The sequence below is a fragment of the Habropoda laboriosa genome, unplaced genomic scaffold (genome assembly GCF_001263275.1).
Source record: "Habropoda laboriosa isolate 0110345459 unplaced genomic scaffold, ASM126327v1 scaffold32, whole genome shotgun sequence".
NCBI classification, from domain to species: Eukaryota; Metazoa; Arthropoda; class Insecta; order Hymenoptera; family Apidae; genus Habropoda; species Habropoda laboriosa.
This window is the reverse complement of record NW_017100135.1, coordinates 738,216-751,604: the sequence shown is the minus strand read 5'-3', so window position 1 is coordinate 751,604 and position 13,389 is coordinate 738,216. Positions and strand designations below refer to the sequence as shown.

The window sequence follows — 13,389 nt, the reverse complement described above, 5'->3', positions numbered from 1 at the left end:
AGAATATTTCAGTCGAAGTGATCTTCGATGTCTTCTCGAAAACGAAGTTTAGTATGCAGAAATTTTATTCTCGAATTTCGACTTAGTTTTTCATGAGAAGTCACTCCCTCTCGTAGTGTGTCGTATTTAGAATCGGCCGAAATAAAAATTAGAATAATAGAAAAATTTAAAATAATAAACATTGGAATAGAAGAATTTTAAATAATAAAAATTAGAATAGGAAAATTTAAGATAATAAAAATTGGAATAACAGAAAGATTGTGAAATAATAGAAAGAGAACTCAGTTCGTGATTAAATCAGGTAAAAATCACATCGAATTACCTAGTTAAATCGGAATATCTTCGAATGGCAAAGATTTGAACAGAGAAAAAAGAAGAAACAGGTTGCCTCGGGGAAATCAGATTTGTGTCAAAACAGATCTGGCCGAGAGGCGGCAATTTGAAACACAATATCATGCAGCGCATAGGTTGGCCGCAACCGCATAAGAATATCCGGCAGACACGAGAGCAAATATTAGTATTCCGTAATTTCCGGCGTGGCGCACGGAAACGCGAAGAACTCGAGACGATGCATCGTGGTAACGGAAATACATGGGGACACTGGTCGCTGGCTATTGTCGCTGAACGATCGTGAAATAACACGCGTCGACTCAAGGAAATCATTGCGTACAAAACGCGCAAGAAAACTACTTGCAAAAAATATCACGTCGTTAGGCGAATATTAAGAAATTTTGTAAATTCGTACGATCGGTATAAATATTTAATTCTGCTCGATCGGCAATTTTTCCAAGAATACCTGTTTTAGGATTTCGTTAAATCTTAAACATTTATTTGAACGAACATACCTTCGATTTAACAGAAGAGTGACACAACTAACAAATCGACTTGAAATTTTTTAAATCGATAAATTATAATTTTTTTTCTTTCACAATTTAGCTAATTGGGTTTTCAGGGTCTCTAGTGAAATATTGCTTATGCTTAAAAAAAGAGTTAAAACAGTCCTATTTTGAATTGTAACATTATTCTTGTTAAACAGTATAATTTTAATTTTAATTTTAGTGACACTTTTTATAGTTATTTCTTGTAGATATCTCAAACTTTTATTTTTATGTAGAATTACTCGCTACTCGATTAATATCGTAGTATGACTTCATACTTATTAAGCCACGATGAAAAAACTTTTAAAAAAAGATAGAAAAGTAGGATATCACGATGATAAATAAAACTACCCGCATATCTGCATTTAAATTCCGTGGACAAATTAAAACTATCATCTGACAGGACGAGTATTACGATTTTTCCATGAAAAACCAATTTCCCTCGACCTCCATAAAACGAAACGCGGCATTACACCTTCTTACTTTACATACCGTAAACAAATTATTCATCTACATTAATATATTCATTCACACATCCATACGTATTCTCCGGTGGCCGGAGCCAATTAACTCGCAGCTATGCACGACCATTTAAATTCACGAACCGACGAACAAAGGAGAGAGGGACTCCTCGCGGTGAATGAAAACGAAGAAGCAAAGGAGAGGAACCAGTTTCTTTTTTCTGAAATAAACGCTTCATAAACACCATCCAAGGTGAATTTGTCCAGGGACAACCGCAGATACGAACCAACAAATCTACTGTGCTGACGAAAGAAGTTCCTCGGATGGAATGCGGGTCTGATTGGGTCAGATTCCTATAGGCCCACCTTCTCTAACACAGTCGCAGAAATAAGGCATACATTACTGGCTGACGTGACAACATTGACGAATTGGATTATTTCAAATTGCATGAAGGGTCAGGCGGTGCAAATCAAGTCCCTCGAAAGAAACGCGGGTCTGATTGGGCCCTATCCCCATAGGTCCACCCTTTTTGACACAATCGTGGAAATGGGACACTTTTTGTCACTATTGACCAACGTGATAATATTAACGAATCAGATTATTTCAAATTGCGTGAAGAGTCAGGCGGTGCAAAACAAGTCCCTCGAAAAAAACGCGGGTCTGATTGGGCCCTATCCCCATAGGTCCACCCTTTTTGACACAATCGTGGAAATGGGACACTTTTTGTCACTATTGACCAACGTGATAATATTAACGAATCAGATTATTTTAAATTGCGTGAAGAGTCAGGCGGTGCAAAACAAGTCCCTCGAAAGAAACGTGGGTCTGATTGGGCCCTATCCCCATAGGTCCACCCTCTTTAACACAACCATGGAAATGGGTCACACTTTTTGTCATTACTGATCAACGCGATAACATTGATGAATCAGATTATTTAAAATTGCGTCAGATGGCGAATGAGAAATTTGCTGGCGTAAAGAATGCGGGTCTCGTTCGGTTACGGGTCATTCTCGAACACAATCGCAGAAATAAGGCACAGTATTGTCATTACTGGCCAACAAGATAACATCGACGAATTGGATTATTTAAAATTGCGTGACAGGAGAGTCAGGTGGTACAGAGAAGTACTATGATTACTGTGCAATAGGCACACTATCTCTTACACAATCATAAAGACAGGACACGTGTATTTTTGCCATTAGCCAGAACAGTCGCGTCTATTGGATTAGAACAAAAGTTCCTAGCCTTCTTTAAATGATTCATTCAACCATATATATACCATTTCATTCCGCTACTTTTCACCATCTTCGATGCAGTTTCTCAGAACTTGCATATTCCTAGGCGATGAACTAGTTCAAACAGTTTGACAAACCCTTCCCATTTATTTCAACCGACAAATCGAATCATACAGCACCGACAATTTCAAATCAACAATTCCCAATTTCATAATTTCAAAGACGAAGTGAAACAGAGTAACAACCAACGATCTAACAAACTTCCAAGCAACGGTGTACCCAAGATTTCCTGTATCCACGGTAGATTTTCGACACGGAGATCCAACTGCTACGTCAATCTGTGTCTCTAGAAACCTAAAGGTTGAGATTTCAGGCGAAGGGAGCAGGGTGCCGTTCCGCTGGACTTCTTTCCAGCTTTGCGCAGTACTGCTATACCATTGGGAATCCCATTCGACCGCGCGGTTTCCAGGGGCAAACATTTCTGGACCAGAGATCGTGTTACACCGCGGTCGACGGACGACGCCGATGGAAAGTCGGGAAAACAATTTCAGTTTCGTGAGCAACTGACGTGGCTTGGACTCTATAAACGGGAAACAGGCCGGGTGAAAAAGGCACGGCCTACAAAGGAAGGTGAGCGACGCGGAGAACAAAGGGAACGAGGGACGATAAGGGTGACGAGGAAAAATCAAACGGCGAACTTTCCCGTGCAAGCGTTATCGGCTGTTTTGCACAGAAACGTATATCATCGGCTGCTTTTTTGCGAAAAATTGAGCTCTTTTAGTTTTTATTGTTGGCAATTAATGCCTTCTTTGCGTTCAGTCTTCGTTATCGAGAGATAATAATTTGGCGGACCGTGAATTTTTTGTATAAAAGGAAGGAATATCCCTGGATTCTAATGAAGACAATTCAGAGGGAATACACGATTTTTAACCTATTCAGAAACACTGACGCAAATGTATACGTTTAGTTTTCCCAAAAATTCCAATATTTGTGATAGAGAAAATATGAAAAACACAATCTCTGATTGGGCCCTATCCCCATAGGTCCACCCTTTTTGACACAACCATGGAAATGGGTCACACTTTTTGTCATTACTGATCAACGCGATAACATTGATGAATCAGATTATTTAAAATTGCGTCAGATGGCGAATGAGAAATTTGCTGGCGTAAAGAATGCGGGTCTCGTTCGGTTACGGGTCATTCTCGAACACAATCGCAGAAATAAGGCACAGTATTGTCATTACTGGCCAACAAGATAACATCGACGAATTGGATTATTTAAAATTGCGTGACAGGAGAGTCAGGTGGTACAGAGAAGTACTATGATTACTGTGCAATAGGCACACTATCTCTTACACAATCATAAAGACAGGACACGTGTATTTTTGCCATTAGCCAGAACAGTCGCGTCTATTGGATTAGAACAAAAGTTCCTAGCCTTCTTTAAATGATTCATTCAACCATATATATACCATTTCATTCCGCTACTTTTCACCATCTTCGATGCAGTTTCTCAGAACTTGCATATTCCTAGGCGATGAACTAGTTCAAACAGTTTGACAAACCCTTCCCATTTATTTCAACCGACAAATCGAATCATACAGCACCGACAATTTCAAATCAACAATTCCCAATTTCATAATTTCAAAGACGAAGTGAAACAGAGTAACAACCAACGATCTAACAAACTTCCAAGCAACGGTGTACCCAAGATTTCCTGTATCCACGGTAGATTTTCGACACGGAGATCCAACTGCTACGTCAATCTGTGTCTCTAGAAACCTAAAGGTTGAGATTTCAGGCGAAGGGAGCAGGGTGCCGTTCCGCTGGACTTCTTTCCAGCTTTGCGCAGTACTGCTATACCATTGGGAATCCCATTCGACCGCGCGGTTTCCAGGGGCAAACATTTCTGGACCAGAGATCGTGTTACACCGCGGTCGACGGACGACGCCGATGGAAAGTCGGGAAAACAATTTCAGTTTCGTGAGCAACTGACGTGGCTTGGACTCTATAAACGGGAAACAGGCCGGGTGAAAAAGGCACGGCCTACAAAGGAAGGTGAACGACGCGGAGAACAAAGGGAACGAGGGACGATAAGGGTGACGAGGAAAAATCAAACGGCGAACTTTCCCGTGCAAGCGTTATCGGCTGTTTTGCACAGAAACGTATATCATCGGCTGCTTTTTTGCGAAAAATTGAGCTCTTTTAGTTTTTATTGTTGGCAATTAATGCCTTCTTTGCGTTCAGTCTTCGTTATCGAGAGATAATAATTTGGCGGACCGTGAATTTTTTGTATAAAAGGAAGGAATATCCCTGGATTCTAACGAAGACAATTCAGAGGCAATACACGATTTTTAACCTATTCAGAAACACTGACGCAAATGTATACATTTAGTTTTCCCAAAAATTCCAATATTTGTGATAGAGAAAATATGAAAAACACAATCCCCCAAGGAAAGCAGTTTAATTGCTATCGTTTCAACATGAATACAAATGTAACTACATAAAAAGTTAGATCATTCTTTACTAACTTCAAGAAAATCGTCCCGCAAGAGGTTTCAAGTACCAAAAAATATTTTTCCATAGAGATCCCATGCCTTTGAATTTTTCTTACAAAAGAGACTTCCAAACGAAGAACAACAGTAGACAAAGTAACGAAGTGGGAGAAAGAGGCGGAAGAATGGTCGAAACGATCAATTATCAGATGCTCAGGCCTGGTTCGCAGAGGCGAAGAAAGCCGCGACGCGATAACGACTCGCTGGAGATGAGCCAGCTTCTCCTCCATTGTTTCTCCAAGAGAGTCATAATCATCGTCGGATAACACCTTTGACTTTAAAGGGAAAGTGAAGACTACGCGACTGATTATTCGTACGAAAGTTCAAGTGTGAAAAGGACGAGAGAGACGATGGTTTATGGAGGAAGATTGGTGTTTCTCGTGCGGGAAGAAGAGAGGAAAAAAATGGGGGGTTATTAATGAAAGAGGAATTTTTGCCGGTTAATCAAGCGATACCAGGCAGAGAGAGAGATCGTGGATCGAGGTTGTAACATTTATCGTGGCTGAATTCATTATCGTCGAACAAAGAGTATCGTGGTTTCAGCGCGTTTGTCTCGTTAGCGAGGAGAATCCACAAGAGAGCTTTGTTCCAATTTTCCTTACTTGTTAATTAGAATATTCTTATTACTTTCATCCTTCGCTACACTATCCTCCTTTCGTGAAAAAAAGAAATTGATACAACTGCAAGTAAGGAACCACGTTTTGCAAGATTATTCTTGAAATCGAGTATCTTTTAGGTCGTTATAAATATGAAAACAAGAGGAGCATTTGAGAACTGAATAAAATGGTATCTTCGTTAACCCTTTCGGTACAGTTGAAGGGTTAAAAATTCACGCTTTTCGATCAAATGTAATACTGTCCTGTTTCCAAGATTATTCTTAAAATTTAATATCCTTTAGGTCGTTATAAAAATGAAAATAAGAGGAATATTTGACAACTGAATAAAATGGTATCTTCGTTAACCCTTTCGCTGCAGTTAAAGCGTTAAAATTTCATACTATTCGAGCAAATCTACCGATCAAAATGCAATGCTGTGATTTATCCGAGATTATTCTTAAAATCAAGTATCCTTTACAAGGCCATAAAAATAAAAGATAAATATTTTCGCTGTAGCGAAAGGGTTAAAATTTTAAATCTACCGATCAAAATGCAATGCTGTGATTTATCCGAGATTATTCTTAAAATCAAGTATCCTCCTAGGTCGCTAAAAAAATTTCAAAAGAAATATTTCAGAACCAAATAAACTAGTACCTTCGTTAACCCTTTCGCTACAGTTAAAGGGTTAAAAATTCACACTTTCCGATCGAAACCTAATACTGTCCTCTTTCCAAGACTATTCCTAAAATCTAATATCCTTTACGTCGCTAAAAACAAATTTCAAAAGAAATATTCGAGAACCAAATAAACTGGTAACTTCGTTAACCCTTTCGCTGCAGTTAAAGGGTTAAAATTTCATACTATTCGAGCAAATCTACCGATCAAAATGCAATACTGTCCTTTTTCTAAGATTATTCCTAAAATCAAATATCCTTTACAAGGCCATAAAAATAAAAGATAAATATTTTCGCTGTAGCGAAAGGGTTAAAATTTCGCACCGTCCATGCAAATGCACTCATCAAAATGTCTCCTCGTACCATCTAGACGCCATTTTCCCTCAACCACCAAACCCACAACTTTCATTTCCCCAACAAACACACCGAGCAACGTCTCACTGTCTCAATTTCTAATTAGAAGCGAACTCCTAAGCCTCACGTGACCTCTCGAAGAACCCTGAAATCCGTAACGAAGAAACCTTCGAAACAATCCGCTCGGTCTTCCCCGTCACGAACGTTTTTCGCAGAGAGCACCAGCGGCGGCACGTCCTCCTTTTCACCAAAACTTCATTCTACTTTCGTGTAGAACCGCGTTCGATCGCACTTTCGAAGTTCAAGGGTCTCTCTCTCTCACCTGGCGGCATCGGTGCACCTTAAAGAACCTTCTCTTCCCGGTCAGGAGTCTCGAACGTGACGAAATGCGGAATCGATGGCCGCGGGACACCGTTCGCATGGAAATTTCAGGAACCTCGTCGATTATATGCATCCTGGGATATCGACACGTAAAGGAGTGAAACGAAGAACACGAACGGGTGAACACTCGTCGTCTCACGGTAGCTCCATGATTTACTGGACACGTCGAAAGAGGTCGAACGCGGACACGATCGCGGGGTAATTCGATTGGCTTAACTGGATTAACCACGACACACGAGCCAAGCTTTCACGTACAGGTTGCACGTGAAACGTAAGACACGATCGCGCTGGTACAATAGTCGATACGAATTTGTATACACGTACTGGGTGACTTAGATTAGACTATTTCGAGAAACTTTTTGTATATTATAGGAATTTTTTCGATGCACTTGTGAATTTGTAAAAATCAGTAAATATGGTTGTTTGTTGCTCAAGAGGAGGTATTTAGGTAAGGCAATTACTTTTGGGGAAGATGTGTACACTATCACTCGTAAGTTGAACCCTTTGAAATCGGTGTCGCCGCTATGGCGGCATGATCTTTGTTTTGTGTTTTGGAACTGACGTGGTGTAAAGTAATTACTCGCGCAAGTTGTTCAATAAAAATATATTTATTTGAATCCGATAACGCTTAACCTAATTTTGAGGTGTAGGCGACGCGAGTCTACGACAAAAGGCCTCCCTTAAGTAGCCCCTTTTCCCTGGGAAAGTCCCAGCAAGTGGAGGCGCGGGCCTGCATTGCCTAGGCGATACTCTTGTCCTCAAGGGCCAAGAGTCGCCAGGCCTAAGTGCGTGGCCCCCCCGTGGCGGTCGCCACAGTGTGTATTGCATATATTAATTACTCTTTACAATCCCTCTTCTAAGCATTTGTTACGTTTTAGAGAATTCCTTGCCTAGGGGCTTCATATCGGTGATTGTTTTGTCAAGTATCATACTTTGGAAAATTACAAAAATTAACCCTTTGCACTCCGTTGTCGCCGCCGTGGCGACATTGTAAGGTATATTTTTAAGAAAAATTGCACGCCTACGAAGTATCTTCCACAGAGGCGCACTCGTGCCATTGTAAATAGTCTCGGAGTAGCTGGTAGCCCACAGTAAAAATGATTCAGAGTTTCTGGTAGGTCATCTTAAAAATTGCGAGGAGTGCAAAGGGTTAAAACGTTTCATTTTTATGCACTATAACTAATATTAAGCAAAATATATCAGTTTCAAAATATTCCATGTTTTTCAATATCCTTATATATTTGAAAATCTAAATTTGCTCCGACTAGCTAGTAGTCCCACCAGAGAAATGTGCCGATCGCAAGGGGTTAATTACGCAATGCAAAAGTACGATGTAATTCAATTTATTTCATTCAAGCCAATGAAATTTCGTTCGTCGAATTCAACAGAGAAGTTACCTTCAGTTTTACTGTATTTGAACGGGTGCAATTAAACTTTCGAGGGATGGTCTGCGTTATCCTTTGCAGACGACACTAAAATTTTTTGTAATATTTTGCACGTGACTGTACGATTAAAAATTACGAACAGTCTTCCTAAATTTTTAGGAATCAAGAGAAGAGTGTTATTTTTTTTAATCGTAAGAGATATAGAAACGAGATTTTCTCTATACGTTCCCCGCAGGCAGATAAAAGGGTTAATACATAGGTTTCACTGTAAGAGGAAAAGTATTCTGTATGGTCGTGTTCTAATATCGTAAGGGAATCGGCGAGTGTGAAAAATACGTGCCAGAACATAATTCAAAGATAGTCCAGGAGAAATGATGTATCGAGAACAGAATCTTCGCGACAATAGAGGCAAACGGTTGACTCAGCGGTCTGTGCACAATTCGGAAATCAGACCAAACTGTCTGCGTTTCCATCGAGGAACGTATACTTGAACTCACTTTAGGCACACCCTTGGGGAAAACTAGTGTGAATCACTTCGCTATTCAGCACAGAATTTTCGAAAACTCTTCTGAAATCCATTGAATTTCCCGCGCTTTCTTGCAACAGCTCGCAAAATTTTCATATTGGCATACGCACGCAGATTGAAATTTGAATATACAAAGATGTGTTTGCTATTGAAATTTTTGGACAACCAACCGCCTACTGACATTGAGTCACCAAGTCAATCTCAAGATGAACCCCGTAACGCCGAAAAACAAGTTACTCATCCGACCGCTGACTGTCCCTTCATAGTCCTGTCCAACGATTCGTCACCAGAATCAAGTTCACCTTCTCCCCCTTAATCCCTTCCTTATAAGCACACCCGAAAAATCCCTTCCTCGTCATTATAGGAACCAAGCGAGGATAGTTAAGAGCGGTCGATCTAGTACACAGCAGAAAACCACAACGTCTCTTCCCTTCGCGAAGTTCGCGCCTTGTAAATTCGGAATCCGCGAGTATGTGTCATCGTTGAAATAAAAGTTATCTGATAAAAGTTAATTTTGAAAGATACAAAATAATTTTGGAAATAACGTTTCTGTCTTCTCGAAAAATGCAATTTTTTCCTTGGAAATATTCTCTTATCTTCAGAAATAATTCGGTGAAGTAATCTGATAAGAAAATATCTTTGGTAAATAGCAACAAGGACATTGTCTGCTAGATATGTGTACGGAAAAAACTCTCTCTACTTCTTCAATTGATCAATTGGTTAAATGAAATCTATGATCGATCGTAAATGATAGTGACACGAGTATAAATGTCTTTATTGGACGACGAGTATAAATAGCACACTGCTATCAACATTTACTCAGAGATTTGATGCAAGTAACAGTAGCATCCTTTCAGAAAGAAAAAAGGAGATAATTCACACTTAATATTGTTATTCAAAATAAATACCATTCTTAGTTATTTCTCGTTGTAAAGGATGTTACTTTCGAAATTTAAAAAAAAAAAAAAACACTTGTTTAGAGATTTCATGTAACAGAAATATCCTTTCAAGGAAAACAAAACAGACAATTCACGCGTTATTATCGACAAAAATAAATGCCATTTCTTAGTATTTTTTATTACTAAACTTTAAAATGAAAGCACATTTGAAATTTGATTAAAAAATCAGACAGACTTCTCCAGCGAAGATTCTAAACTACTCTTTGCACCTGTGCCATATATCACCAACGTAAAATTCTTCGATTTTCATTCATGAACCTCCATTTTTCCGACTACGTATCCCCAGTACATCTCGCACAGTCCTAGTTCACCGACCCGCTTGCTATACGCAAGCTCTCTCCTCAGCTAATATCTATGTTTTTTCCCAGAAAGTTTCTCGAGGTTTCCGTGCTCGTTATTGAAGTTCGGCAGGAGAATCCTTTTCATGGAACTTTATTAGCGGTTCTCGAGCGAACGCCCGTCAAGTTTGTATGCCTTTCACGGTACGGCCGCCGCCGCCGGTTTTCTCCGTCGCGAAATAACGATGTGTGCCACAAAAGAGTTTTCAGGACATCTTAAAAGGCTGAGAAGGGAGCCGGTGCTTTTATCGTTCACATTCCTCCGGCGCGTATCTTTCGGTCGGTGAAATGGAACACACTCGGAGAAATTACAATTTAATCGCGATGGACAATAGTAACTCGGCTACTGAGATTATGAATTTCAAGTGGATTTCTTTTTTTTTTTAACATCGACAACGAAACTGGAAGGAAGTTTCTGATGGAGAGTGGTACGATTTGTGATAGGGAAATAGTAGAATAAAATAGACAAGGAATATTGGAATACAAATTTTCAAGGATGGGAGAAGCAAATGTTTTGTCGAATTAAAAGGACTCGTGGAAATGGAAAATTCTTGAAATCTATTCTAAAGGGACAAAATTAACATAAGAGCAAATTTATGGTAAGAAAATGTTAGAATAAAATAGACGAATAATCGAATTTTCAAAAATAAGAAAGAAAATGTTTCGTGAAATTAAAAATTCTTAAAAATCTATTTTAAAGGGACGAGAGCATGTTCTTACGTCATAGTACAACTGCTATTTAACTGAAATTACAATGTAAAGAATTTTGTAAAACAGAAGAACGCGAACGTGACGTAAAATAATTAGAATAATTGCAAGTATCGTTCGTCGATTTATTAAGTTTATTAACAATGTGCGCGTGCCTGTAGATCTATAAAAAGGTACTAAATCTTCCTGAAAATTTGAATATTTAAATAAAGATTAGGTGTTGATGATAAGTTGAAATAGCGATAACGAGAAGTTCATTCTTGTCTCGTGATTACAATGTGAAACGTGACGCGTACGTCGCAGAAGTTCGGGATTACGTACCTCATGATCGACATAATACGGCTCACGAAGGTTTTCTGGCACTCGATTGTTGTACGCCTTCGAGAGGAGCCATTTTACGGAGGCACGTTGTTTGGCCTGCAACAATAGAACAGGAAAGATCAGTAATCATTATTTTCAGCATTGAAAAATGGTACCATTGATTAATTCTTAAAGATATTCTCACAAAAGTATGGTAATGTTGATTTAACATTTTAAATTCACAAAACGAAGAGTATAGAAACTTGTGAAAAGATTGGATCTAGATGATCCTTTTTATATTTCCAAAGAATCACATTTCCATGTGTGATAATACGTGCGAGCAATAATAAAGATCGTGTAATTCTCATAAACAGTAATTGTTCGATCTATGCACTTTGCGCTTTCTATAATTTACGTGCATAATAATAAATGCACGAATAACCTACATTAAACACTTCGTAAACACATATTGATATATCAATACGGATATTAGATAATGAACGGGTAAATGCAATAACAACGTAATTGGTTAAATAAAGCAACAAGTGGCAGTATAAAATCATTCGTTAAATCCCTAATTTTACGAATTTTTTTTCATGTTATTATTATTATTCAATACGTATTTTTACCAAAAGCAGAAATTAATAAATTATACCTGAAGATGTTGTATTATAATTTTTTACAAATTCGTGATTCAAACAGCAACATTTCCGCGTGGTATTTCTAAAATAATCGACCAGGCGGCGGCACACTTGCATCGCACCTTTATACCTTCACATGTCGTACAGTTTTTGCCCAACAATGAGATAAGCCACTTTGCCAGCCACTCGAGACGCTTCTTCACGCCTTATTGTATAGTAAAAGATTCGAGTACCACGCCCTTCCTTAAAACCATCGACCTGCATCACCGGCTCGATAAACAAACGACCTCCGATGAGGAAAGACATTTTCAATCTCCTTCCGCGAACGCTTAACGAATGTTGCATAATTCCTCGATTTATTTCAACGACGAATACTTGGGCTGTGACACGCAATTAATGTGTACTTTGGAGACGGATACGCCAAGTTTCCAACGGAATTTCTGCCGTGTGTTAAACTCAAACTGTATATACGTGAAATTCTGTTTCGTAACGTTGTTGGAACAAAGTAAAGGAAGATTAGGATGATTTATGGAAGGATGTTACATTTGTGAATGAAAAATTATCGAGAAAGTTTCGTATTTCAATGGGGAGAAATTTGGTAAGTGAATGGAACACTGTGGGAGAATAGTGTGAAGGATTTTGCACCGAGGAACTGTGGAACGTTAAAAAATCTTGATGTTTATATAATTGTTAAGGTTAGAACTTTTGAAATTTCAAAATTCTCAAATTTAGAAGTTCTCAAATCTCAAAATTCTCAACTTTCAATATTCTTAAATTGCAAAATTCTCAAATCACAAAATTCTCAACTTTCAAAGTCCTCCACTTTTAAAATTCTCAAATCTCAATATTCTCAACTTTCAATATTCTTAAATTTCAAAATTCTCAAATCTCAAAGTCCTCAACTTTTCAAATTTTCAACTTTCACAATTCTCAACTTAAAAAATCTCAAATTCCTTTATAAACACAAGACTTGGAGCAATCTAAAAAATGACAAATTAAACGAATTAGTTAATTGGACGTTCGTGCGCGACCTCGCGTTTAATTACGATAACAGCATCTATTACGGCATTGGTCAGCCGCTGAGCGAACTTTTCGGATGAAGAGGAGCCACGATTTACAACATTGGGCGAGGCTTCGGAACGTGAACAAGTTAAGGGGGTCAACGAAGTCCGGCCAATCATTGTTATCGACCGACAGAACCATTGTTATATAGTCGTCATCCTTCGGAACAGACGACCCCGAATGATGCTTTGTGCCCCATTTCGTGCACCTCAGTCCAGAAAATCGTCTTTCGTTGTTCGTGAAATTCCGAAGACCGACAGAAATAGCTGCTTCTCCTCGAAAAAGTAACAATGCTTCCCGATAAACTACCAACAATTTAGAAACTAAAGATGA

At 38.8% G+C, this 13,389-nt stretch overlaps 1 protein-coding gene across 1 annotated transcript in view; it reads right to left on the bottom strand.

The window, feature by feature from the left end:
• Positions 1–13,389, bottom strand: part of LOC108578753 (patronin) — a 107,222-nt gene that overhangs the window by 21,087 nt on the left and 72,746 nt on the right. The window contains exon 2 of the mRNA XM_017942144.1: positions 11,375–11,470. Coding sequence (XP_017797633.1) covers positions 11,375–11,470 — 96 coding nt within the window. The remainder of the gene's footprint in view (positions 1–11,374; positions 11,471–13,389) is intronic.